This window comes from Typopeltis vanoorti, chromosome 8, assembly GCF_054136105.1.
Source record: "Typopeltis vanoorti isolate ZY-2024b chromosome 8, IOZ_Tvanoo_1.0, whole genome shotgun sequence".
NCBI lineage: Eukaryota > Metazoa > Arthropoda > Arachnida > Uropygi > Thelyphonidae > Typopeltis > Typopeltis vanoorti.
Window position 1 is genome coordinate 103,867,198 of NC_143556.1, and position 23,816 is coordinate 103,891,013.

At 33.5% G+C, this 23,816-nt stretch overlaps 1 protein-coding gene across 1 annotated transcript in view; it reads left to right on the forward strand.

Annotated features, from left to right (window-relative positions):
* Positions 1–21,344, forward strand: part of LOC150104247 (uncharacterized) — a 260,544-nt gene extending 239,200 nt beyond the window's left edge. The window contains exons 15-16 of the mRNA XM_090396434.1: positions 10,990–11,079; positions 20,577–21,344. Of these exons, the coding sequence (XP_090252560.1) occupies positions 10,990–11,079; positions 20,577–20,605 (119 nt within the window). The 3' untranslated portion in view covers positions 20,606–21,344. The remainder of the gene's footprint in view (positions 1–10,989; positions 11,080–20,576) is intronic.
* Positions 21,345–23,816: the final 2,472 nt, after the last annotated feature.

Here is a 23,816-nt window from a genome sequence, read left to right on the forward strand (position 1 = left end):
CTATGAATTCGGTATTTTTAATTTTTCAGTTATGTATTGATTCACAATCTAAGCTTGTTTGTTTTAAGCTGATATATGTATATTCATCTAATCCAGAAGAAGCCACCAGTTAACATGGTGAAACTAGTCGGTTTCTAGTTGTATCAAATTCTGACTAATAAAAACCCAATTTCAGTTATCTTAATTAACTACATGATTAAATTATTAATCTCCTGTCAATAGTTTTTCTCCAGATTAGTCTATTACTTGTCAGCACTCCAATATTATTGTATCTACCATTTCATTCTTCAAAGGCAATTTTGAATGAATTCATCTGTCTAGATCTTGTCTTCTCTAGGTCTTTTTCCTGCCATCTTGGAATTAAACACCTGTTTTGCTAACCTTTACTTGCCAATTCTGTTTAAGTGACCATACCACTTTAGATTATCCATTCTTACACATTCTTGAAGGTGAAAATGTCAAGTTCCTTACTAATATCTTCATTTTTAATATGATTCTGCTATTTATGCCACGTGTTCACTTCCATAATCTTTCTCAGAACTCTCACATCTGTAGTATCTAGTCTTTGATCAAGTGCTTTTATTTCTAACCCACTTAGAAATAATACCTAAATAGCTGAAATATTTTACATGTTCTATAGGATTTCCATTCAGAATGCAGCTGAAGTTTTCTATGTTCCTGCCAATTTTCATAGTTTTGGTCTCTTGTTTTGCTGATTTTTCATGCCAAATTATATAAATTGCTCACAAAGTGCCCACAATAAATATAAAAAAATCAAGCTGATTATTGTTAAGTATACATTAACGAGTATTATTCTATGCTTCTGTAAAACAATTCAAGATAGCAAACAGTTTTCAATTTGCACACATTAAAAAACGGTAAAATATTTTTGACAAAGGAACAACACAGCCAAAATCCACAGAATTAGGATTGAATAAGATTTGAGTGACATTATCTCCTAATGGGAGGGGGGGGGGCATAAAAGACATCTGAACAGGATATTTAGAGGATCTGAAAACCTTTATATCCGAAACTGAATAACTTCTATATTCTACATGTAAACATTTGGAGCTTAAGACAAAATTTGGATGAACTTCTGGTCATGCTGAAGCATATCAACACAAGGCCTGATATGATCATACTGCCTGAAAGATGGATCATAGAGGAAGAAATAAGTATGTTTGCTATTCCTGGATACCTCATATTCTTTAAATGTCGAACATATAACAAATCAAGTGATGGTTTAATTTTCACAAGGGATACATATAAAAATCTAACTCAGCATAACTTGCATATAAGTACACAATAAGGACAATAATACTTCATTTATTTTAATGAGGTGCTAGAAGGAGCTGAAAAGTGTCAAAACCAAAACAGTTTATTACCTAGGGCAGTGTTTCTCAAAGTGTGGTACTCGTACCCCCGGGGGTACACGAAAGGTCTTTAGGGGGTACGTGGCAATTTTAGACTATGCATCATTAACACATGGAATCATTATATTTCTCAACAAATAGTGCAAATAGAAATAACTGAGATAAAATGTGCACTAACTAATGAATCACATCTCATCTCCAACAGAAACTGCTGTATAGACTCAAGCAAAACCTTATGTTGCCGTGCAACATATGGTTTTGCTTGAGACCACTCCATCGTGAGCGTGTTAAAACTAAGAAATATAAACCTATGTAGTGAATGTTTCAGATATTATGGAATTCGGTTGAAGAGAATTAGCATTTCAACTCAAACTCCATATCCGCTTACATATAAATTCAAATAAAATAGACATTTACAATGAAATATACTTCGTTTATTTATTATTTGATAAGGGGATACTTGGTAATAATGAAAATTTAAGAAGGGTTGCACGGATATCTGAAGTTTGAGAAATACTGACCTAGGGGATGTAACAATGACTTGCTTAAAAATACTTAAATATTTACACTGTCTGAAACCTAGATTTGTGATCTGGGTTTCAGACAGTATGTCTTCCAACCAACTAGGAGATGGCAGACAAAAGTTTGTATATCGATCATATCTCCATAAGAAGCACAACAAATAGCATAAGTAACATGGTCAGAATATATGTTAAAGATGCCAAGAAATTATATTCTTGGTTTCATCCTTTAACGAAGTGTAAGCAAAGTTTGCACATGAAGTCACTTCATGACTGTGTTCCTCTTATATCAATAAAGGCTAATGACTTCACATCAGTTGCCTTAGTATCCCATAATGCAATGCACATATCCTTGCAGACATGTATAATGCTCTGCATTATGGGAAGGTTCACTATCCAGACCGGTTTTGACCTTTATTGAGGTCTCATTAGTGGGGGCCACACGCAGAAGTAATACCAAGGTTGAATTAATGCAGAAGTCATATTTCCATATACAAGTAGCCAAAAGGTGTCAACCTTAATTTCTAAAATACTATGGATTAGAGATGGATGTCGAAAGTTTTTTCACTTGGTTATACTATAAATTAAAGATGCTAAGAATATAATTTCTTAGCATCTTTAATTTATAGTATAACCGAGTGAACTTTCAACATAGTCAAAATATGTTAATATCATATAACAGATCATTTCCCATGAACAGTCAAAACCCATTGTAAAAAAAAAAAAAAAAAAAAAAAAAAAAAAAAAAAAACTGCATACCTGCAAATCTTTCAGTCTTTTAATATTTGATCCACACACGAAAGGCCACAAGACCTACAGCATGGCACTATATATATATGTGTGTGTGGCAAGTTTTTTACCTTGGGTATAATATATGTTAAAGATACCAAGTAATTTTATAACCTTGGTGTTAATCCTTTTCCCCAAGTAAGCAAACAGATTAGTTTGCGCCTGAACGTAGTTCAAGTCTCATGGTAGTGCAACACCAAGGCAACTCGTGGTTAAGGTGGATCAAGCTCTGATCACTATCCTTGATATTTCCTATAATGTAAAACACATCTCCTAGGAGATGTATGATGTTATACATTATGGGTGGGGGGTTACTACCCAGACCAGTTTCAACCTTTTTTGAGGTCTCATCAGTGAGTAGGCAGACCCTGAAATGCCAAGGTTTTAGTAATACAGAGTTTATCAATTTTACCTATGCTAGTTGCTACAAGGTGCTTTGACCTTATTAAATAAGAATCTCTGGATGAGAGATTGAACTACGTTCAGGCGCAAACTTATCTGTTTGCTTACTTGGGGAAAAGGATTAAAACCAAGGTTATAAAATTACTCGGTATCTTTAACACACACACACATATATATATATATATATATATATATATATATATACATACACACACACACACACACACACACACACACTGGTGTGTGTATAGTGTTGTGTCCCTATCTATGATTATTGAACTTTTTTTTTATCCTTTCAAGTGAATCTTTATTTTCTTTATTCAAAACTTAACTATGCATAAGATATTACAAAATTCTAATATTTAAGCTTTTTCTCCCTTTAGTGTCCCTAATATTATACTGCGCCTTTCAGGACATTTAGTTTAAGATATATAATTCGAAAACAAGGAGCAATTACAAAAATATGTCAGAGTGTGAAACAATTAAGCAGTCACTTAACCTTAAACTAGTCAGAATGCTCTATATTGTCATAATACCATGGACATTAATGTTTATATTCAGTCCACCTTATCTGACTTACAAACAAACAATATAGGTTAAACTATCCTTTTGCTATGCCCATACATACATTTGACCTTTAAGACACTCTCATATGAAATACCATGTGCATACATAAATCTCTAGCACATGAATGCTTATCAAATAATATAAACTAGTTTACTCTCATTCTACTCTGATTTGTACTCAAGTCCTAGTATATCTTCGACTGTCTAGTAATTAACAATGATTGCAACTATATGCGATTTCAATTGATAAAAGATTTTATGGTACCTTTCTAGGACGAACCCTGGTTTTCACAATCTATACCTTTCATGCTTGAATAAAGGACATACACACAGGATCTTCTATTCTATCTTTATGGAACTCATCATGTGGGCACGGATTTCTGTATGGATTTTCTTTCCCTTGATACGAGTACTGGATGATAAGATACTTAGACAATTCCTTCTTGTAACTACACGGCGTTCCTCATCTCTTGCAATAGGAATATGGGATTGAATTCCCGCACACTTTGTTTCTTTGTTGCGTCGGACGGAGATAACTCCTACGCCTTCACTCAGGAAAAAAGAAACTCTGAGGGGAAAAAAAGGCCTTTTGGGGGGGGGGTCCCTAACCCTTTTATCTGCATGGCCCCTATCGGCACCTTCTTCAATTTCTCCCCTCCCCATACTGGAGTCGATCTCCTCTCCAATTAAAGTCTTGTTTTTCTGCCCAAAACATGCTACGGTCCCTTGCACATGACTCTCATGTGACGACATCTCACTTCGGGAATTGACCTTGAGCGATCGTCATTTGTTTTAAGCTAGTCTCTATACTAAATTAATCCCATTTTTAGAATTTACTTCAATATTTTAATCTCCTCTTTTCGAGTGTTAAACTAGCCTCTCACATACAAATTCTTATTCTAATCTTTTTTTTATCTTACTTAACCTATTTTTTTTTTTTTTGTAATTTTTTTGTTCCCTTTTTTATTATTTAGTTAAACAAACAATTTCTGCTATAATTAATTTTCTTGGATGCAAGCATATTTTCTGTCTTTAAATATCTTGTATTAGCTACTTACATAGGATTTTATATTTTTATTTTCTTGTTACACCATGATAACTGAAATTTTTACATTCTTGGTTATCAGGGTGTAACAATAGTGCTGTGTGTGGCAAGAGGAATAGAAGAAAGAAGGAATCTGTTCACATTTTGCTTGAACAACTGAGGGTTGTAATCTTTGGGGCAGGTAGAGTGGGGAAGAGTTTCAAGATGGACTGTAAAGGGGTGTTTGTTAGCAGTGGCTCTTGTTTTAATGATTTTAGAGGAGAATGGTGGAATAATAGTAGCCATTTCAGCAGAGCACTGTCTGTGAAAGTATATCTGTAGAAGAGGCACAAGGCTAATGTGCCAGAAACTGAACATCTGTGTGAGAAAGGGATCGAAGTGGGCATGTGTGAGAGGGATCATTAATTATCTGGATTGCTCTCTTCTGGATGGAATAGAGCAATCTTAGAGAGGATTTGGGTTTTGTATAGAATTAGCAGCTGGGAAAGGTAGAAATAGTGTTTTGTGCGAAAAAGTACAATTTTTTTGGCAGCTGTAGAAGCTGTAGTTGAAATGTGGTTGTGACAGGAAAGACTGGAGGTGTAGGTCAGTCCAAGAAGAGAAATCTGAATGGATATATATATATATATATCAGTATTACTGAAGTTAAGGGGAAGGGTTGCAAGCTCTTTCTTGCGAGAGATCAGACAGGACTGAGTTTTGATGCCATTAAAGTTGACAAGGTTGCCCTTGCCCCACTAGGAAATAGAAGGTCTGAGTTCAGGTCACTGGTCATGGTAGATCTTGAGGATTCTAATACTTGAGTGCTACAAGGTTTGTTGAATGAAAAGGAGGAATGAAGTGTAGTGTACTGTCATCAGCAAAACTATGGATAGGGTTTGAAAGTCCGAGAGAACAGGTCATTTTTATACAAGAGGAAAAGAGTGGGTGAAAGAACAGAATCCTGGGGTACTCTTGCATTGGTGGGAAAATCTGAAGAGAGTAAACTGTCCACCATGACACACAGTGAGAAAGTCGGCAATCCAATTGCAGAGTGAGGGAGGCAGACCATTAGATGGCAGTTTGTTAAGTAAACTCCTGTGCCAAACCTGATCAGATATCTTTGATTGAAAAGCATCAAATACTCTTCACTTCAAACAGTTTGAAATCTTACACCAATCCAATCATGAAACAAGAATGCAGAGTTGCTTTGCTTTAATGCCATCCAACAGCCATAGAACTGGTTAACATTGTGAGATTGTTAAACATCTGTCACTATCTTCATGGATCAACTACTCTGTCTATTTAATAGAATTTTCTGTGAATGTGAATTTTTGGATTCTTAGTGTAAGTTGTCAATTATTGTCCTTCCTAAGCCAGGCACATTGATCTAAATGCTACAAATCATTATCTAATCGTTATAAATAGCTATCTATACAAAGTCTGGAAAAAATTAACTCTCATCTTTTATGGTTTCTAGAGAGTAATAATCTTTATTTTCAAGTAAACATCAACACTAGATCATGGCAGACTAAAACATCCATTAGAGATGCTTTTTTTTAAAAAAAAAAGAGCATCTAGTGTTGTTTTTCTTTGATATGGATAAAGCTGTGACACAGCTTGAGGGTTTTGTATGTTTAAAGACCTACACAATTGTGGTCTTAGAAGGAATCCTTCTCTTATTTCATCAAAAACTTTTGTCTAACCAAAACATAGTCCAAATGGGAGCTATTCTCTCCCAAGGGAGTCTCGCAAAAGTAAGTTTTGTCACAGTATTTGCACTCAAAGTAAGCTCAATAAAAGAATGACTATTTGCTACTTTAAGATTGCCCTCTATGTAGATGACTTCACCAACTTTTGTCATTCCAGTGTGAGACCAGCGCTCTGCTTATTGGAGGCCTGAAGTAGCTTGAAGAAGTTCTCTGTTTAGTCTCTAGAGTAAGGTTTCTGGACTACATAAAAAGTAAACTGAAAATAGAAAAAAAAAAATCTTTACCCCTACCCACAGTACTGGGTGGGCTAAAGATTTAATGGGTGAATCCTATCCGTTAACAAGCACGTAGAACCAGAACTGGAGAATTCTGATCAGTGCATTCTTAGTCTTTATATCGAAATATTTTCTGTTACTACCAGTTTTCTTTTGATGACAATTGCCTTATTGTAAAAATAAAAAAAATCCACCAGTGCCTTCATTCTCAGTAGTGGGAAGATCATGTAGTCCTTACTAACTTTTGAAGTTTTCAAATTTCAGATCTCTGGCCCAAGGCAATTACTGATTTTTAATAGGTATTCAGGATGGAGAATACAGCTGACAACTGCCACCATCTCATAGTTTCTAATCCTAACACTATTATGTTATTATCCAAAATAGTGCGAGTTCTATGGTCGAATTTTTTGAGTTTTGCAATTAAAAAACAGCATTTCTAGGAGGAAATAACTCTGTTTGTCAATGCCAGTAATCAACTAACTTGGGAACTAGTTGAAGAAAGGCTTAAAAATTTCCTCTAGTTGCTTACTTGAATTGAACTTATAATGGTTTTTCTGAATTCTGGCAGCCTAGTGCTATGGATACATGTGCTGTTTCCATAGGGCAACACAATCTCTATTGCTGTATGCATTGAAAATAAAATCCCTGCCAGATCATTTCACTTTGACAAATCGAAGTGCATACATTATTGCACTAGTGTCTCTTAGCATTCTACCCCACCATCTACTAACATCTATTTCAAACACATGGAGCAGAATAGGTTACTGATCTACACAGGAAATCATTCTCTAGTGGGTCTGTTGCTGTTTTCTCAGACAGCTTATTATCTAATAGTATCCTACTGGAATGCATATTATTATACTTAGTCTTCGTTTTCCTTGGGCATTCACTTCTTTTTTTCTTCTTCTTTTTTTTTTTTTTTTTTTGCACTGTTAATATGTTCAAAACAACAAAGTCCACATTTTGATGATGACAAATTGCTGCAATGTTTTGGAATGCATTTGCTGTGATTTTTATCATCCTTATACACACACACACACATACACACTGCAGTGATTCTTCATATGTTTTATTCATTGTTAAGGGTAACTACGATGAAGTGAAATTAGTGTTTCGCCAAAAATAATTAATTCTAATTATTTTATTACACTTCATTTTCAGTCCCAGTCTCATCATGTATGCTGCATGTGTACAGCGTACAAGATGGGACTGAGATTATGGTAAACTCAGGAATTCCCAATTATTTTATTTGTTACATGGCAAAATTTTCTCATGAAGCAACTCTAGTTGGCAGGATGTGGTCCACCAAAGTTGGGCCACTTTATCCAGCTCAGTTTTCAATATTTTGCAGGTAGCCATTGTGTGGTTTTCTCCACATTTAATGCTGTAGAAATCAGCCTTTCAGCAGTGATAGTTGTAGCCAAATTTTTGACATTGATAGCATCGTCCAGATGATGCTTTCCATTCGTAATGGTTCTGATTTTATAGCCAGGTCACAGATAATTTTTAGATTGTTGCTCTCTCAGTATTGTTTGCTGATTTTAACAGGACAAGAAACATTGACTGTTTGTCTGCTTGGTGCATATAGCTAATTTTAATAGGGTTTAGTCTGGTATTTCAGATGTCTTTTGCAAATAATATACTGCATGGTACCACTTTGAAGTTTTTTTTAGAGCAAAAGTATGATCTGGAAATTTTTATCGTCCAAAAATTAAGTGAATGCACAGTAGTTGACAATAATCTCTGGCTGTATCCCATTGTCCTTGTTCCTAGCTTTTGTAAAATTCATTTTATAGCTTTTGAGGACTGTTGCCAGATCCCTCCATTGTTCCTTAGCTCACAGAATAACTGCATAAACTCTCTTTTTATAGCATTTCATTTCTACTTCCATGGGTGTTGCAGTCTTGATAGATCTTGGATCCTTGTATCATTTTTTACTGATGACTTTGTGGAACCTAAACTCGTGTTCCTCTGCTGTTTCCTGGATTAAATCTCTGCCAGTTGTGAATATAAATTCTAGGACTCTGGTCTGTTGTCATTGTCTTGGGTGGCTGTTAGCCTGCCAAGCTCAACCTGCAGTTGGTTGACCCAGTTTGTCTGCAAGAATTCATAGAAACTTCTGAACTGTACCTGTTATCGAATCCAAAGTTCCTACTCACACCTGCTTGAACTTAAGGCTTTCACAATGGGGCTCACCCATTTGGAGTTGTACAGCAATCATAAATTCTAAGTTAAAAGAAGGAAAGAAAAGAGAAATGAGTAAATCTCAGTAGATTTACTCTAACCTCCGGAGAATTCTTGAATCCAAAGTCACTGAAGATTACAATGAATCACATTCTTAGTGATTCACAATTGTTGAGATGAGATCAGATTAGTCACTGCTACCAATGAAGATATCGATTGTTCCTTTGAATACTCTCCTTCACTACTTCATTATTAAGAATAACAAGCCAAATTTGTGCACAGTGGTCCACATGTTATCCTTATAAACAGAAACAATAACCTACCCCTCTCTCTCTCTTGCCTTGTCAGTGTATTCTTCACCATCAAAGTAATTGTATAGACTCTTTTGCACAATTTTTTCTCTCTGAACTTGTCAACTTTCTTCACTATAACTCCCAGATTGCTAGCCTTATCAGTTTGTTTCCACTTGCTGAAGCTGCCAGCTTGGTTAATGCAACTTTGTTATGTGGGATGTAAATTCCACATGTGATATATGGTACATTATCTAGTCTTCAGCCAATCAATGATACTAATGAGCTAACTTGAAAATTTCTTAGACCACTAAGCATGGTAGTAATCCCACTTAATGCAGTGATAGTCATCTATCACCTAAAGATGTTCACTAACATTCATGCCCATTGAAGGATGGAAACTCACAGTAAAGAGGCTATAGATTTTGGAATTTTATGTTTGGAGAGTGGATATGATCATCACTTGGCTAACCAGTTTGCATAATCTCTGGTATTATTTACAGTTATTTGTTCATTTTCTTTTTATATCCTGTCTAGACAATGGTTGATGCTTTACATTTAGTGGTATATACACAGTGTGCCCGTTAAGTAATGACACAATTATTTTATCAAAACAAAGAATATATTTGGAATTGTCAGTTACACAGATTCAAAATAATCTCTCTCCAACTCCACAACATTTACATCTATTGTATAGGTGTTTGAATGCACAGTGGAAGTCCTGAATGGGATCGGTGTCTGTGTCACACCATGTTGGATATCCTCAGTTTTGCTGAAGTGCTCCTCTTTCAAGGCACATTTCATCTTTGGTAAGAGGAAAAGTCTGCGAGAGCTAAATCTGGCAAATAAGGGGGATGTTCAATCACACAGATTTGGAAACCAGAAGCTGCTTCACAGCTGGCACGCATGTGTGTTTTCATGCAACAGAAACAGAATCCTTACCGACACCAAGCTGTACAGCAAGTAGCCTAGTGGTTATTCACTTGTCATGGGCAACAGTTTCCCTAGCTTACACCACATTTTCATTTGTCTGTGCAGAAACTGGCCATATCCACAGTGTGGTTCATCCTTCAAGGACTCCCTCTCCTCTTCAAACGTTGAAAATCAGTGGAACACTTCTGCATGGCTCTGACAGTCATTGCTCTGTAAACTTTTTGCAGGGATGACTGCAACTTTGTAAACTTTTTTTAGGCCTTGGTACACTTCTGTAGCAGTTTTTCCTAATTTACAGTAAAATTTTATCACAGCTCTTTGCTCCATGATGCAACTTCTGACATACTCCACTTGCACATTCTTATGGTTGCCACACGAAAACTGCTGCATCACCTGACTCAAAAGTTGCACTTGCAATTACAAGACACCTTTAGCAGTCAAAACTATAAACACATTTGTTACTTTTATTCAAAGGGTTGTCCTGTAAGAAATCAATCTCATTACTTAACAGGCACACTGTGTATACATTATAAACATATACACACTATAGTGTATACATTATAAACATATACATACTCTAATATAAAATTATTTATAGGTACTATGCTCTGATATTGTCCAGTTTTCTGAATTCCTCATAAATATTTTCTGCCATCATAGTAAATGTGTATAATTGTTCTGGAATAGTATGGCAGCTGTATAAATATTTAATAGTTTGGTTATATGATTCCAATTTCAGTTAAGTTATTTACAGTTTATTTATTTTTTAATTTTTATAATATATGCATGTTGAATTTGCTTTAGCATAAGAGTAGGTCTTTATACGTGTTCATATTCTGTATTGGGGGAAAAAGTTCTTAAATCAAATCTCTGTATATAATAATCCTTTGTTTTGCATAACTCACTTTTTTCAATTTTAGGGATTTCATCACAACATACAGAATCCAATCTTGCAAAATTATCAACACATCAGCTTCCTTCATTTAACACACTTCCATCACCGTTATCAGGTTGGTCATTTTTCATTTCAATATTATAATTGTAATCCCTTTAGTGTGGAAGGCACTCTGTATAGTTTTTAAGCCATAACAGCACAAAGTGAACAACCTTACTAATTAGCAACACTGTTATTATTTATAATATCTGACCTTCCCTTACTTATCGTCTCTTGCTTACTTTAGTGGGATAAGTGATTGAGGCCACAGTATTGTGTTGGTGGGGGGGGAGTCTCATTATAAATCAGTATGCATGACTGCAAGGCACACTTCATGATGCTTTGTTTCTTCCATTGCACAGATTTCCAAAATTCCAAGGCGGACTTCAAAGTATGTCATAACTTAACCCTTCCTTCAGACTATGTGCACTGTCACACTCTCTGAATACAAGTTTTATCATGAATCGGAGTTGTTGCACATGCAAGCATTGTACAAAGGAATTTTCTAAGAAGCTGACTTGAAAGACTGAAATATGCATGAGATTAGGGCAAAAATAAGAAAATTTTAGTTCTGTTGTTATGTTATTGTTGATAGTGATGTTTTCTTCCTGGTGCAGGACACCAGAGTTTACAGAGGATTTGAAATTGGAAGTGATCACTATTTAGTCTTGGGCAGGATAAAATTGAATTTCATATTGAAAAGAATAACATGTAAGAAAGTTTTAAAGCGAATAAAAGTTGAGCAGCTCTCAGATGTAAATTGTAGACTACAATACACAAAGATTATTGAAGAAAAAAATGAAAGAGTTTGAAAACAGGAACCAAACCTTGGAGATTTAGTGGCAAGCCTTGAAGAAAACCTTGATTGATTCAACCAGAGAGGCACATGGTGAGGTTGTCTGCATCTTCACTTTACAACAAATAGTTGAGAAAACATGGGAATATAACAAAGATCTGTATTTAAGTGTTGTAATAGATATGGTATGAAGGTCAGCAATAAAAAGACAAAGACAATGAAAATAAGCAGAACCGTTGAAAATGTCAACTGCTTTGTGAACAGGTAAAATTAGTCAGAACACTAAATTAGCTGTATGCAAGACCAGTTTTAACTTATGGATCTGAGAGCTGGGTCAGAAGTAAAACACTTGACCAAAGACTAGAGACTGCAGATATGAGAGTCCTGAGAAAGATTAGAGGCATGAACAGATGGCATCAATGGCAATATCATATTAAAAACGAGGATATTAGGAAAGAATTTGACATTGTCAGCATCCAGCAATGCGTTAGCGGAGCTAATCTCAGGTGGTATGATCACTTAAACAGAATGGGTGAGGAAAGATTAGCAAAACAAGTGTTCTCTGCCAGGTTGGCAGGAAAACAACCCAGAGGAAGACTAGGATATAGGTGGATTGATACAGTACAAAGTGCCTTAGACGATAGAAATATAAGATCTGATAATGTCTGAGTCGTGATAAGTAACAGACTGATTTGGAGGAAAATTGTAGATAGGAAGTTAGTAATGATGTAAATTTCGCATGTAGTACTATACTGTTCTGTACACCCCTTGAGGGTACATGGCAGGAATTTGATGGGTGATGATATTTCTATTGTAATTACATATTTATATGCTTTGTATAAACATACAATAGTTTCATGTTTTTGTATTCTGTATAATACTTTTAGCTGCACAGATTTTAAATTCCTACTGCACATTTTTTGTGTACCCATGCACATTTTGTGTTCCATCTGAAAAATGTTTTCTTGCCTTTTTACCCTAATTTAAAGAACATATTGAATTGTGGATAAAAGAATATTGACAAAAGGATCAAGGAATTTGAATATTAGGGAAAAGGAAATGTTAATGCACAAAGTGAAACAGTACCTGAAATATATCACTGTTTACTACTTGTTTGTTTGCAGACCTTTTCAAGTATCCAACAGCTTTCATACTATTTAAATTAGTTCCATGATTTGTTGTCATTAAATTTTTCTGCATAAGTAATGCTTCAAACACTAACAGCTTGTCTATACTGCTGTTAACATTTGCTCCTTCTAGAGTCATGTTCTGAACATATTGAATTTCACTGATTTTCTTCTTCAGCAGTCATATTTTCAATCCTCCCCTTTCCAAAATAGTTGTTCTGTTTCATTTTCATAGTCTAAAGCTCTTCCTCATAGAAATATCTACTTTTGTTCTGCCCTTGTTTGTTGAGCATTTACATAGATAGCAGGTGATGGAGCATACTACTGGGAGGTGGGGCGGAGGCAGTGGAAACCCTCCATCGGTTTTCCCCATTCCATCCAGGTTTATTGAAAATCACTTTCTACTTATGTAGTTTTTTCTCTTCAACATTATTTATAAATTATTTATAAATCTGTTTAAAAAGTTATTTTATAGCCTTGCTCAACTCATGGATCCACTAGTATTTAGGTGGATACCATCACCACCAAATTCTGATTATTAATAAACAAGTAGCACATAGCCTAATTACAATCCAATTAGCTGACATTGCCCTGATCTCAATGTCAAACCTGAGCATATATAAGTAAATAAATAAATTGTGTAAATTTTTGCAGTTGAGTATTGTGTTAAATTGGTAATGTAATAAGTTAAAAATGATGTTGCACAAATGAGTGCACCAATATTTTTAAATTTTCAGTCTTCCATTCTTGTAAAGTGAGCTGCTGCAGGCCATTATACCTATTTATGTTGCTTAAAACTGAAAGGTTTTTCCATTTCAATCCCAAACTACACATTATACAGTTCTTTTTGCCACAAGGGCAGTACTTGTGCATTCATCAAACTCGATGAATCCTTGAATCCCCACTGCTTGATCTGCTTTGGTGCAAAATTTTCCTACCAAATCACCTACCCTTTTTGTATGCTCTCTCTCTCTCTATCACTCTCCGACCTCAAACAACCACTCTGACCTCTTCGACTATCTCTCTCTAAGGCTCGACTTTCTGCTGTCAAAATACCTGAATAGTGGGGTCATCCTTCTTGGGGACTTTAGCGTCCACAACTCATATTGGCTTCCCTTCTCCAGTTTCACCGATCAAGCAGGCAGGGATGCTGAAGTGTTTTCCATCAGCAATGACCTATCTCCCATCATCAATCTTTCTGCCAGAATACCTGACATCCCTCTCCAATTTGCCAACACACCTGACCTCTTTCTAACAAGCTTCCCTTCCAAGTATACTGTGGTTGTCAGTTCTCCCCTTGGAAACTCAGATCACAACTTCATACAAGTCTCTTTTGCCACTGAATTATACCCACTAGTTCACAGTCTCGTGTCTTTTGCCACTACAAGGACAACTGGGGAGACCTCCATGACTTCTATACCTCCTTCCCATGGTCCAACTTCTGCTTCAGTTCTTCTGATCCAAACACCTTCTCAGACTGAATAACAGAAAATCATCCCCAGAGGAATGAACGCTTTCATCCCCTATTCTAGTCCAAACTCTCAGCCATCATCCGAGACCTGGTTCTCAAAAGCATGTGCCAGTGCTGTAAAAGAAAAAAAAATCTGCTTATCACAATTGGTTCAAGACCAAAACTCCAGCTGCTCACTCTGCCTTTACTGTTGCCCACAAAAGTTGCAAAAGAATCATCACCAAGTCCAAGTCAGACTTTGTTTGGCTAAATGTTCTAGTTTTCGTTTTCCTGTGAAGAAAAACTCTCTTCTGCACTTTATAGCAATCTACCAAACTTATCACTACCACTCTCGCTTAGATGAAAATCATTTTCAGCAATTAGCTCTCTCTCTTTCTCTCTCACCTTCAAATTTAACTTGGAGATCAGTAAACCCAAGATTCCACTTACACATTCTTGTTATCATGCTATTCATAATCATCATCCTTCTTCACAGCTCCCTACTATTATACCTGGGCAATATACTTACAACCCTATCCTTAACACTTTTACTGTTCACTGCTTGTAATAACATTCTCAAATTCCATGTTGCCTCATTTACACTACCTTGCAAATCATTCATTCCAACTATCACAGTCTAATCATCTGTAATTCTTCTTCTCTCCACAGCCCCAGTCATCCCACTAATTGTACTGCCTCTCAAACATACTTTCAGCACATGTTCTAATTTTATATCTTTGATAATCGAATCCACAAACAACACTATTCTCTCCCCCCCCCCCATTTTACATTCTAAATTGCTGCTGTAATCAGTCACCTTCAAGTTCTCATCTAATTGTTGTATCTCATTCTGCACTTACATTAATTCACTCCTTAGGCTTATCATTTTTGGTAGTATGGAGCCTAGGGCTTGTGTACAGTTCCACACCAAAACTATGTCATTTACATCAGATAAGACTGGGATGCTGGGATCGATGTCTTATATTATACTTTGAGCACTTTGACTGGGTATGTACTTCTCAACCATTAATGTGTAAAAATAAGTGGTGTAATACATGATCATTAGTGATATGTAACATAATCAGAATCATAAACATAAGTTTTTAGGTGCATTTCACAACTGTGAATAAGCACTTAGGCTCTTTTTTCTATTTAAAATTGAATATGTTAATCCCAACTGTTTACTTTATGTAGATACTCCTAAATAAATCCAGTACAAGTTTGTACAGTTCATTAACTAAATTGAATAACTGCTGTAACTAACTTGACATGAAAATCAGCAATATAAAGACAAAGGCTATGAAAACGGGTAAGAATGTTGAAAACATCAGCACTACATCTTGAATGGAGAACCGGTAAAACAAGTCTTTTTCATCAGCTGTTTTCCGTTCACTGGTGAATGAAGGTGTCTCCCAAAGCCCTCTATCATTCCTATCTTCAGCTTTTCTTGCCACTGAATTCTAGCCAACTCTTTAATTTCATCTTTCCATCATATCTTTGGTCTTCCTGTAAATTCTTTCCTTCTCTGGGATTCAGATATCAACTTTGTCTACTTTGAAATGTTACTTCTTGCAATATGCTGTATCCATTGCCATTTGGATCTTTTAATGGCTTTCATGTCCCTCATCCTAGTCTGAGCTCTGATCTAAATATTGCTCTCTCTCTGTCTAGAATGATAATACCAATTAATGATCTTTCCATTTTCCTCTGGGTGGTCCTCAACTTGTTAGTCATTTTTTTAGTCAAAGTCCATGCTTCACTTCTATATGTCATGACCAGATTTATACAACTGTTGAATACTTTTCGTTTAAGGAAGATTTGGATGTTTCTTTTAAATGCATCATGGTGTTTTTCCAAAGGCTATCCTGTCCAACCAAGCATATAATTTCTTCTTCACAACCTCTCTATACTGCAATCTTTTGTTCTAGATAAACAGAGGAGGTTATTGTATCAATTTCCTGGTATTCCTTTGTACTTGCTTTTTGATGATGTATTTATGATACGTTATTTTTGTTTTGTCTTTGTTTATATTTAATCCTTTCTTTTTATTTTCTGCATTCAGTTCATTGATCATTTGTTGAAGTTCTGCAGAGTTTCCTGAAAGATCAATTTCATCAGCAAATCGTAGGTGATTTAGTTCTTTCCGATTTACTATAATGCCTCTATTTTTTCCAATTCAAATTTTTTTAAAAAAATTTCCAGGGCTACTGTAATAAAACAAGTAAAACAATTTAATTATTTAGGCAATTTTTAGTGAACGTGGCAAATTAAATATGGAAATAGATAATAGAATAAACAAAGCTGATATCATTGTGAGTCAGCTGGATAAATTAATATGGAATAAGAAAGAAATGTGGTCATTTCTTTCTTATTCCATATTAAGAAATATGGAATTTCTTAATATGGAATAAGAAATTATTCCATATTAAGAAATAATTCTGAATTATTTCTTAATATGGAATTAAGAAATAATTGATGAATATATTTTTATTAGTTATAAAATGTTTGCCCTAGTATCAAGGGCATTTTCAATATGACTTTCAAATTAAACAACAAGAACAGAAACCAGTATATTCAGCAATGATATGTGTGATCTGCACATACATAATGTAGAGCATCATGATCTAATTATATTAAGGTTCTAGTAAAAATAACTTTTACAAGATTAAAAAATAAATACAAGTAATACACACACACACATACATACATACATACATATGCACTGCTTGGAAAGAAGTCAGTTTTATTTGATGGTAACATACTGAAATAAATATGCACACTTTCCTTAATTTACAAATAACATTTAGCTTATTTTTTCTGTTATTGAATATTTTGTCTTGCTAATACTGAATGCTAAGTTGTAAAGAAAGCTGTAATACGTTTGTGTGACATTAGTATATCGAGATGTGTTAAGCAGTAAATTGAAAAAGCAGATACCTTAATTTGATTAATGTTTTTGGGCATGTTATTGTGACTATATATATATATATATATTTTTTTTTTTTTTTTTTACTTATGTATTAAGTAAAGGATTTGGATTGTGGCTGCTGAATAGTATATTGCAGTGTGATCTGGTAAACTCATTTGATATAAAAATTACAGTAATAAGTAAACAATAATAACATTTGATTTATTTGATTTTGCTTTTTCTGAATCCAAATGTATAATATTTTACTTTTATATATGCAGCTTATCATAGAAAAACATTTACTGTTAATGAGTGAAGCAAGGCATAAAAATACCAATCACAGTCTTAGCCTTACACATGTATGTGTATGTGAAAGCCCACACTAAATGTAAAAATGTGAAGATTTGCTGAAATGTGAATCAAACACAAAGCTCGGAATCTATTTAAAGGGAGGACGAAATCGATGTGCATAAAGAGTTAACTTTGCATTGAAAGTTTTTTGCATAGGTTTTTTTTGGCCACAACCTTGAAGAATGTCCAGTGAACATCATGAGATTTTATGTACTTTGAGGACTAACAGACAGCAGAAAAGAAACTATTTATTTGTTAAATTGCATAATCAGTCTTCCTGCTACTATTTCCTCCAAACTAAACAGACACCAAGTTTTCCATTATATATCCACTCTGACAATCAGCTTCCACAGAGATCTTGAGTAACCCTGTGTTTCAAGCAAGCATGTATATATGTGCCAGTGCTTGCTTGAAATACAGAGTTACAAGCAAGCAGTGTGTATATGTGCCAGTGCAATGACTTTGTTTAGACAAGGAAAGGCAGTAGTCTATTGATTATGCAAACATTTACTGGCATCATTTTTTATTTTATAACTGATTTTACCTACTTGATCATCTTTATGTGAAATCTAACCTGATTCAGTGCCTTCTCCTTTTGCTGCTTACTGTTTTTGAGAAACAAAAAGAGAGGTATCAGAAGATACCTCTCTTTTTGCTTTTCAACTTTTTCCAATTCTCTCGTTGTCCATTTAATAATTTTCTTTCATCTAGTATTATCAAAGTTAATTCATGATCAGTATCCTCAGTAGTTTTCAAAATGACATAATTCTGTTTAGTGGGGAGGGGGGGGGTCAGGCCACCTTGTTAACAATTTCACTAGTGTAAAGAGTTACTGCTCTATTATACTCTTAAGATTTTGATGCCATTTTATGGTAGTACTTGAATATTAAACTGTATTCCAACAGAATGTCAGGAAATATATCAAATGCTATTAATATATGAAAATCAGCAGAAATATTACTATAAAAATTGATTATTCTTAAAAAAATAACATAACAAAAAAGAAAAAAAAAAGCTACTTTCACAGGAGTGTTAAGGACACTGATCTTTCACTTATATTAAGAATGCATTTTTCACAAATCATGTGACCTTTAAAAATCAGAAGTGTTAAGATTTTTTAGCCCACTCTTGTGATTTTATAGGAAATCAGAGTATTTAAACAGAAGGGGAGAGAAAAGGAAGTTGGTGAATGGATCATTCTACTTAATGAAGAAATTGTGACATAGTATTCAGATTAAAAAGTTGCATAATACTCTCCTCTTCTAGAACCCCATACCAAAACTTCACCTCTCTAGATAGAAGACCCATTCATAATTTGAAGAGAAAGAAAGATATCATAATACTTAAGGCAGACAAGAGTAACAGTACTGTGATATTAAACACCAAGGACTATGAGGATAAAGTCAACAATCTACTATCGGACGTGTCTGTTTACCATATCTTAATGAAAGATCCTACATTAAAAAACCACAATGACACAAACAAATGACTATGCAATATGATCAACTGGCCAACAGATCTAATTAAAAAATTAAAATCCATGCACCCTCTAACTCCAAGACTTTATGGGATTTCAAAAGTTCACAAAGATGGTATTATTTTATGCCCCATTGTAGATGGCATTAACTACCTACTTATTGTCTTATTGTCTAAGCATCTCTCTCTAAACTCTTACAACAACATATCCATAACTCATGGAGTTATGTCCGAAATTCACAACATTTTGTGGATAAATTAAAAACATTACTATATCTGAAAATGATCTACTTGCAAGCTTAGATGTCACTTCTCTTTTTACAAACGTTCCTGTGGTGGAAGTTATCAACATCTTAGGCACTTTATTCCCACAAGATATAACCTCACTGTACAATCATTGCCTAAATTCAAACTATTTTTCTTGGAAGAAAACTATTTACCAACAATTGACTGGCCTGGCAATGGGTAGCCCCCTTTCACCTTCTTGTGCTGACCTATTTATGGAGGATCTTGAAAATAAAATTCTATCTCAAATAAATCCTAAACCAATAATTTGGTGGAGATATGTAGATGATATCTTCATTGTGTGAAACCACAACAAAGATGACCTAATTGATTTTCTCAATAAAATCAACTCCTTTCACCATTCTATTAAATTTACTCTAGAACTTGAAAAAGACAAACAACTACCGTTCTTGGCCATCTTAATAAGAAGCAAGTTAATGGCCTTTTGAACCTATCAGTTTACAGGAAGCCTACGAATACAGGATGTTATCTACATTTCAGTTATTCACACCACATTTCTCACAAATTCAGCATAGTATACATACTAAAGAAAAGAGCTGTCTGCATTACAACAGATGAAAAGGACCTCCAAGATGAATTAACATTGATATCTAATAACTTTACCTTGAATGGTTACCCACGAAGACATGTCGACAAAATCCTTTTCTCTGAGCCACCACAAAGAGAACGAGAAGACACTCAATATATTACAACAATCGCCATTCCGTATGTGAGCAGTATCTCTAACAAGGTCGCTAATCTCCTCAAACCACACAAAATAAGAGTGACGTTCAAACCTATAGAAACAATTCGTAAACTACTACGATCTCCAAAAAATATCTAGTAGAATTTGTGTAATGATACTGAAATGAATTCTTTATCAAAAAAAAAAGTAAATTGCAACTGTTAATAATGAAACATTGCAAAAAGAAAACTTTTATACTGCATAATAATCCTAAATTATATACATAGTTGTTATGACTATATCAGTTATTAGAATCTTATTTTCTTCTTTTACATAGTACAAAATAAGTTTTGAAAAACTTGTTATCCATTTCATTGGCTTGCATCCAACACTCTCAAACAGTTTATCTGTTGCATTATTTAATGTATATATATTCTTTATAATTTAATGTTGTTAGTCATAATAAGTTTGTATTTTCTTTCTCGCTCTTTTTAGGGGCTACTCAGAAATCGTCACATAACTAATCAGGTGCCATCCATTGGAATTGGTAATTTTATGTACAAAGTGAAATGTTAATTTATTATTATAATTACTACTACTACTGTTTGAAAGTGACATTAACCAGCTTTACTGCAGTATGTAAAAAAGAAAAGATAAAATGAAAAAAAAAAAGAAAAAAAATGAGTAGCCAAAGAGATCAACTCTGGCTCTGATGTAAATATTTCACTACTTGTTATTGATATCGCTTTTATAGAAGCCTATTTTTCTTTGGAACAGAATTGGGTGATATGTTAAATATTGCTTGCCATGTGGTAAGTCTAGTGTAAATATACAGTCATTAGAGAGCAATACAGTTTGTAGTGTAAGAAAAGTTATGCATTTCTCATTATAGAGAAAACTGTCAAGTATGCTTTTGTAATGTTCTGTATACTGATTTTGGTTCATGCATATTTATTATTTCCTGTAGAATACAGCAAGGTAAATTTAGTAGAATTATTCCTTGATAAAATTATTGGTTGTGATGAAACAAACACATTAATTTATTTATTGCTCAAATTTTTGACCTCATACAAACCACTGCCAATTATTTATGATCTTGAAATAAGATTATTCTTGATGTAATTATATTACATATTGTATTGTAAAGATAGTTTATTTACTATGTTTTAACATTGTAGAAAGAAGAAACTTCACATTTTGTATGATTATTAGTTTAGCACTCACTCTTGATTGCATATCTTAATATTCTGTTTGTAAAAGAAAATAATTTATTTTCTCTAATAAAAAAAACAACAACATAGTATCAATTTTTGTTGAAAGTCTGATTTCGATATAAGTAATTTGACAGAAACATGCAAATTACTTTAAGCATTATATATATATATATAAAATTTTATTTGATTCTTTTATATAATCATTCAACCAGGAAGCCTTGATCTTTTTTATTTTAGTCAGTTTAGGAGGTCTGTAAATTTATTTATATATGCATATAAATATATTTTTTGTATGTAAATAAGTTAAAATCTCTCCTATTGAAATTTATTTTTTTAAATTTAGTTTTAATTGTGGATATACTTCTGAAGTATAAAATCTTTTTTCTTTCTTCTCTGATGGTCACCAAATCCAAGGCATTTCCTAGATTTGTTATTTCAATGAGTTTTTGTAGAATGAAATGATACATATATATATATATATATATATATATTCAAGTATGTTTGAGTTTTGGTAGAATAGAAGGATATATATATTGAAAAAGTCTAGCAATTACATTTATGTTTAAATGTTATTGACAGGATTTAGTACTTAATTATTTGCAAAAATTGTTGTAGTGTAAGATTTATTTCTAATAGTTATTCGGAGAGAGTAAAAAATTATTAATAAGGTTAAATGCATGGAATGATATTGTCCATAAATTATTGGGGAAAAATAAGTTGAAATTATTGATAGTATTGATTAAACTTTGCAAAACGCAGCTGTATATATATTACATAACATTTTTTTATCATGTTTGTTTTACCAAATGGGTTTTGTATTTCGCCTAGCCAATCCAAGTTAAAATAATATTAACATTTAATGCTGTCTAAAAATTTTCATTATCTTAATTGTTTTTTCTCTGATTCAGGAATAACTAATTACTAGCAGTACCTATGATGTTGCAGTCACATCTCATTATATAACATACATTCAGCATAATAAATGTGAAAATTTCTTACTCCTAACATTTTTGAAAGAAAATGCTCGTAGTAGTGATATAAATTCTTTTATAATAAACCATTCTTTTTTTTGCTCTCCTTGAGTTGTGCTCTAGTGAGAGTTGACTGAATTATTTAAACATCATGCTTAATTATAAATTCTGTAATAAAAATTTTTCAAAAACTATTTCTCTCAAGATAGAAATATCATGAGAGAAAAAATATTAGAAAATTCCATATTTTAATTTTTATCTTTCATTCTGTGTATCAAAGTTTAAGAATTTGGTTCAGTAATTGCACTGCACTTTAATTTCCTAAATGATGTGAATATGGTGATGAATATTTGAGGAGAAAATGAAATTTAAAAGCAGCGTACATGCATGCACATGTGCGCACACACACACATATATATAAATGATCCACTATTAGTTGTAAATTTTTATATCATACAGGTTTATACACTCTTTTGATCAAGCTTAGTGATAGATAATCTGGAGTTCAAGACCCTGGTTTAGAAATCAGATATCATTGAATCTTTTTCATGCCCCCCCCAAGACTGCCTGTAGCATTTTTGCCAAAACACCACAACATTTGTGATGAATTTTTTATAAGTGCTTTTCAGTTGAAGGTGAGAAATTAGTCAGTCTCATACTAAGGTGGCAACATTTTTCATCTCCCAAACTGACTGGAAAACACACATAATTAACAGACTGACTTCATATCATTGGTTGCATCATCCATAATTCCAACAAATGAACCAATCCAAATCAGGCCTCCAATAAGCAGGATAGTTAGTCTCACGCTAGGTAATGAAATTCATCTAGCAACTATGCTAACATTAACAAATTTACCAAAAGTTAAAAAAAAAAGTGGATAAAAAAGGAATTAAATCAGGCATCTTAAATATGTGATGCATGTGACTCAGTCATTCGACTAGCAATGAGATTTCATTATATTGGAATGTAATGCAACCTGTGAATTATTTTATTCTGGTTTGTTTTTTCTTATTTGTTAAGTTAGGTCCAATGTATTTTTGTTATAGCTTCTTTTGTGTTCTGTGGCATCTTCATATATATCCTGACATAGAACTATTAGACATCTTGAATTAGTTATTTAAGCTTAATTATATTTTGCTTAAAATTAACATGACTGATCATGCTGATTAATACAAATCTGCTAAACAAAATTAGGTAGAACATTCCAGATTTTCTATAAGAAGTTAAAAATCTGCACCTCACACATTCTTATCTTTAATAATTAATACATAGTTAATAAATATTGACTTAATTTTTTCATAACATATCTGATGTTCAAATTTGGATGGGGGTTTTGTCTTATCTGTATAAAGGATTCCTCTTCCCCCACTTTTAGGGATTTTATAGTTAATCTTATCTAATAATTCTTGTGTGTTTATTTTTCTGTAATTTTTTTACTGTTTTTACTGTAATTTTTTGCTATATTTTCTTTTTTAATACTGTATTTCTTCAATTCTAAAATACTGCTGATTGTAAAATGCACCATTATTTTCTGTCACTATTAAATT